The sequence below is a fragment of the Triticum aestivum genome, chromosome 2B, assembly GCF_018294505.1.
Source record: "Triticum aestivum cultivar Chinese Spring chromosome 2B, IWGSC CS RefSeq v2.1, whole genome shotgun sequence".
Lineage (NCBI taxonomy): Eukaryota > Viridiplantae > Streptophyta > Magnoliopsida > Poales > Poaceae > Triticum > Triticum aestivum.
In genome coordinates, this window is record NC_057798.1 from 11,353,870 (window position 1) to 11,358,100 (window position 4,231).

The 4,231-nt window shown below is 45.9% G+C and overlaps 1 protein-coding gene across 1 annotated transcript; it reads right to left on the reverse strand.

Annotated features, from left to right (window-relative positions):
* Positions 1 to 718: 718 nt before the first annotated feature.
* Positions 719 to 1,553, reverse strand: LOC123039926 (dehydration-responsive element-binding protein 1C-like). Its single transcript, XM_044462898.1, has one exon. It carries the CDS (start codon positions 1,381 to 1,383, stop codon positions 811 to 813), a length of 573 nt encoding a protein of 190 aa, XP_044318833.1. The 5' UTR covers positions 1,384 to 1,553; the 3' UTR covers positions 719 to 810.
* Between the last annotated feature and the right edge of the window lie 2,678 nt (positions 1,554 to 4,231).

Here is a 4,231-nt window from a genome sequence, read left to right on the forward strand (position 1 = left end):
TACTAGTATATGATACTACTTCTGTAATGCATAGTATCATAAATTAGTATCTTAGGTTGCCTTATTAATTGTCATGCATGAAAGAAAGTAGTATATCATTTAATATGATACGATATCATGGTATGATAATACTGCATCCTCTCTTTCCTCATTTAATTGTGTGCCACATCATCCAAAAAGTCTAGTTGACATACATGATACCACTTATGATACTATTATTACGACTAGCCTAAACATGACATGTAGTGGTTAGTTCATTGCATGCAATGCTATTAATTAGCAAAAAAACATTAAGTTCTCTCGTTTTCCCATCCGGCTTGGTCGTGGTGCCCACCTAATATGCACAACCTGAGATGACTTATACATCTAAACGGAGGGAGTATCCAAATTGTAAATTCAGATCAACTACATATCATAGCTATTTGTGATCAATAAAATAAATAAATGCAGAGATCCGGGTTGCCTAGTGCATGCGCTGGCTGTCGGCTAGACTATCAAGTATCAACCTTTGCATTGCACGCATGCTTTCCACAAAGAGAGCATCAACTTCACGCGAGCGAGCCTTCAATGAATCCTTTTGTTTTCATGATCAAGGCCCTTATTCCAATACATGTTACAAAACTTCCAGGCCGTTTGAAATTGATCAGATCGTTCCAAAAGAAAAAACAAACAATTTTTGCATGCTCTTACTCCTAGTACGTGCGTGCATGGATTATTTCTTGCCTACCAACTCTGTCTCGTCTTCTCCATCGTACGCGCGTACGTCGCACAGCAGCACCAAGGGCAAGCGAATCGATCGAGACAACTCAATCAGTAGCTCCACAGCGTAATGTCTCCGGCGCCGTCGTCGTCATCGTCATCGTCTCCGTTCATACTCCAGCCTCCGCCGGCACCCATCCCATCGTAGTAGTAGGAATGCAGGTCCATGTCAACGTACTGCAAGCCGTAGTCGTCGTCATACGGCACCGCCGCGGCATCCTGCATCGTCATCGTCGCCGGGGCGGGCGCGGACGCGGACGCCTGGGCCGCGGCGGGGCACGCAGCCTCGGCGAGCGCGATGGCGGCGGTGCGGATGTCCTCGGGCGTGCAGAGCGTGGCCGGGTCGACCACGAGGAGGGACGCGGAGTCAGCGAAGTTGACGCAGGCACCGCGGCCGCGCAGGGCGAGGGCGGCCACGTCATGGGCGCGCGCGGCGGCCTCCGGGGTGGCGAAGGTGCCGAGCCAGATGCGCGACTTCTTGTTGGGCTCGCGCACCTCGCTCACCCACCGCCCCGCGCGGCGCCGCACGCCGCGGTACACCGGGTGCAGCGTCTTGGTCCGCCCTGCCGGCCGCTTCGGCGGCACCGACGTCATGGTCACGTATCCCTTGCCGGTCTGGTCCATCTATTCTACCCTCAGCTGGCAATGGTGGTTCTGTGAGTGTGATGTTGAGGTCAGTGGTGGTCTGCTGGGAGTGAGGAGATCGAGATCCATGTATATATAGGCCAGCGGGGGTGGTGGACTTGCAGAGTGAGACGTGGAAGCCGTGTTTGCGTCAGCATGGCTTGATGCTTTGATCCTACATTCTTAATGTTTAGATTTGTCCAGCATATATTATTTACAGTGAAGTGCTTAAAAGGTTCATAAACTATTCGGAAAGTCAATTTGGCTCCCGGGAGCACGTGCGCTCCCGGGGCCAAAAGAAATTTTTGAAATGAAAAAAAAATCAAGGCAAAGTTTGTTTATGTATTTAGTCACATCCAAATGCTACATGCAAATTTTGAAGCAAAAAGGTTAAATATTTTGGCTTGTGCAAAAAAGACAAATTGAACACCAAAAGTTACCCCAAAATGTCACCCGAAATTTATTTAATTTTTCCGAGGAAACACCCATCAAAATTGACATGCATACTTGCGACACTAACACAAACATCTATCAGGAATTTCAGAATTTTTCGAAAACATATAGTACTATTTTTTGGGTTACTGTTCACCCGGGAGCCGGTGAAAAAGTTTTAAAGACAAAAGGTAAATGCACACTTATTCGTGAATGGAGTGCCTATGTATATAGGGTTTGGCTTAAATGCACTCTTTATTTCATGTAATAACCACAGCAATCATGAGGGGAAGAAGGTAGAGATTACTAGAAACAAACTAGTGGATCTCCTGAAACGGACTGACCACGTGATGGCGCCGCCAGAGACACCACACTTCCTCCCAGCGTTCTGGCCAGTGCCGTGGTCGGTCGCTTTGATCCGGTTGACCGTACACCGTACGCACCTCGCCGAGTACGTAATTAATTAAGGGGAGGTGATTTGGCCCAAGTAGCACCGCTTGTCGGCGCCTGTGCATGCCGCCGCCCGTCGCACGAACGCGTCGTCGCCGTGGTCGGTCGCTCTCTCGTGCTAGTCGCCATGGCAGCTCAATTGCCGGGAGAAGACAACTTCACCTTACAGTGGGTAACAACACTGAAGGCTTAGCTGCACCACGAAAAAAAAAATCAAAACACTGATGGCTCTGTTTATTTATACAAGGCCATTTATAGTTGTACCAAAGCAGTTCTGACTACTCTGTGCCACAAGTTCAGATTATTTTTTCTGACATAAGCACATGTGTTGCCAGCAAAAAACACCACATCTTTTGCATCAACAATTCTATGGCTCTTCCCATAAATAACCTTCTTTTTGCTAACTTTTTCCGAAAAGAAGAATGACCCCACCCTCTGCATTACCTGATGAACACAACCATTCTATTAAACAAAGTACTAGGTTCAAAATATCGTCTCAAGCAATCCACAAAATAAACTGAAAAAGTCCCACAACCGACGAAAATAGTGTAAGATGACCAGACACCTATTTTATTATTGGACCGACATTCAAACCGGTTGTAAGTGTCCGACCTTCTCCTAGCGGCCACACAAAATCCATATGCTCCCCGTGGTCTACATGACATAGTAACGTCCGTATGGATCCAATCAGACTCCCGGATGATAATCTGCAAAAAATTGGTGATTGTTTGTCTGTTAAAAGGTGACATCATTTTGAGAACTCCATATGCTCAAAGGAATGCACACACTCCTACTCAAATATGTGTCGTTGTCTTAGACTCTACCCCAGATAACCACGTCTCAGATAAACTTGATCAACTGCTAAGAGGAGAAATATTAAAGGACGCATGAATAGTTTGCCACAATAGCTTGGCGAGTGGACACTGGAGAAAGAGATGTTATATTGATTCGTCCTAATCACAAAAATAACACCGTTTACTACCCTGCCAACTTCGCTTTGGCAAGTTATTCTTAGTCAAAATCACTCCCTTGTGCACAAACCACATAAACAACTTTATTTTAAAGGCACCTTGACTTTCCAGATGTGAAGCGACTTTGGGATAGGACCGGTGTTTATCAAGTCCGTGTACATGGACTTAACCGAGAATACACCTGACACGGAAATCTTCCAATATAAGGTATTCATCACATCAGTATAGGGTGACAATCTCTCGGTCGGCGTGTCTCTTCAATGTCGATGCCAGTGAGAAGTCGCGTCCGCTCTAGCCGTGCATGAACGCGGCGCTGAATGTTTCAGATGGAAAGCAAGCATAGGTTTTTGGTGGGCTGGAGCGGGCGTGGCAGCATTCTGGACTCCCGTCGGACCAATACAGACTGTGTTGGATGGCACAACACGTTAGAAACACTGCCCCGACGTATGTGCGCGGTTTGAGGGTTGGTGTTGAGCAATTGATAGAAAAGCGCATAGTTATGACGATAACTAAGGCAATGATCATGAATATAGGCATTACGTCCATGACAAGTAGACCGAACCGATTCTGCTTCTACTACCATTAATCCACACAAGAGTATTAAGTTCAGGAGAACAGGGCAACACTTTAAGCAAGAAAACATGATGTAGAGGGATAAACTCAAGCAATAAGATATAAACCCCATCTTTTCACCCTTAATGGCCACAATACAATATGTCCTCGCTACCCCTACTATGTCACTGGGTGAGAACACTGCAAGATTGAACCCATCACAAAGCACCTCTCCCACTGCAAGATAGATCAACTTAGTTGGCCAAACCAAATCAATAGATCGGAGAGAACTACAAAGCTATTTAAATCATGCATATAAGAATTGAGAGGAGAATTAAATATTATTCATAGATAATCTGATCATAAACCCAAAATTCATCGTGTATCAACAAACATACCGCAAAACAAGATTACATCGGATAGAACTCCAAGAAGGTCGAGGA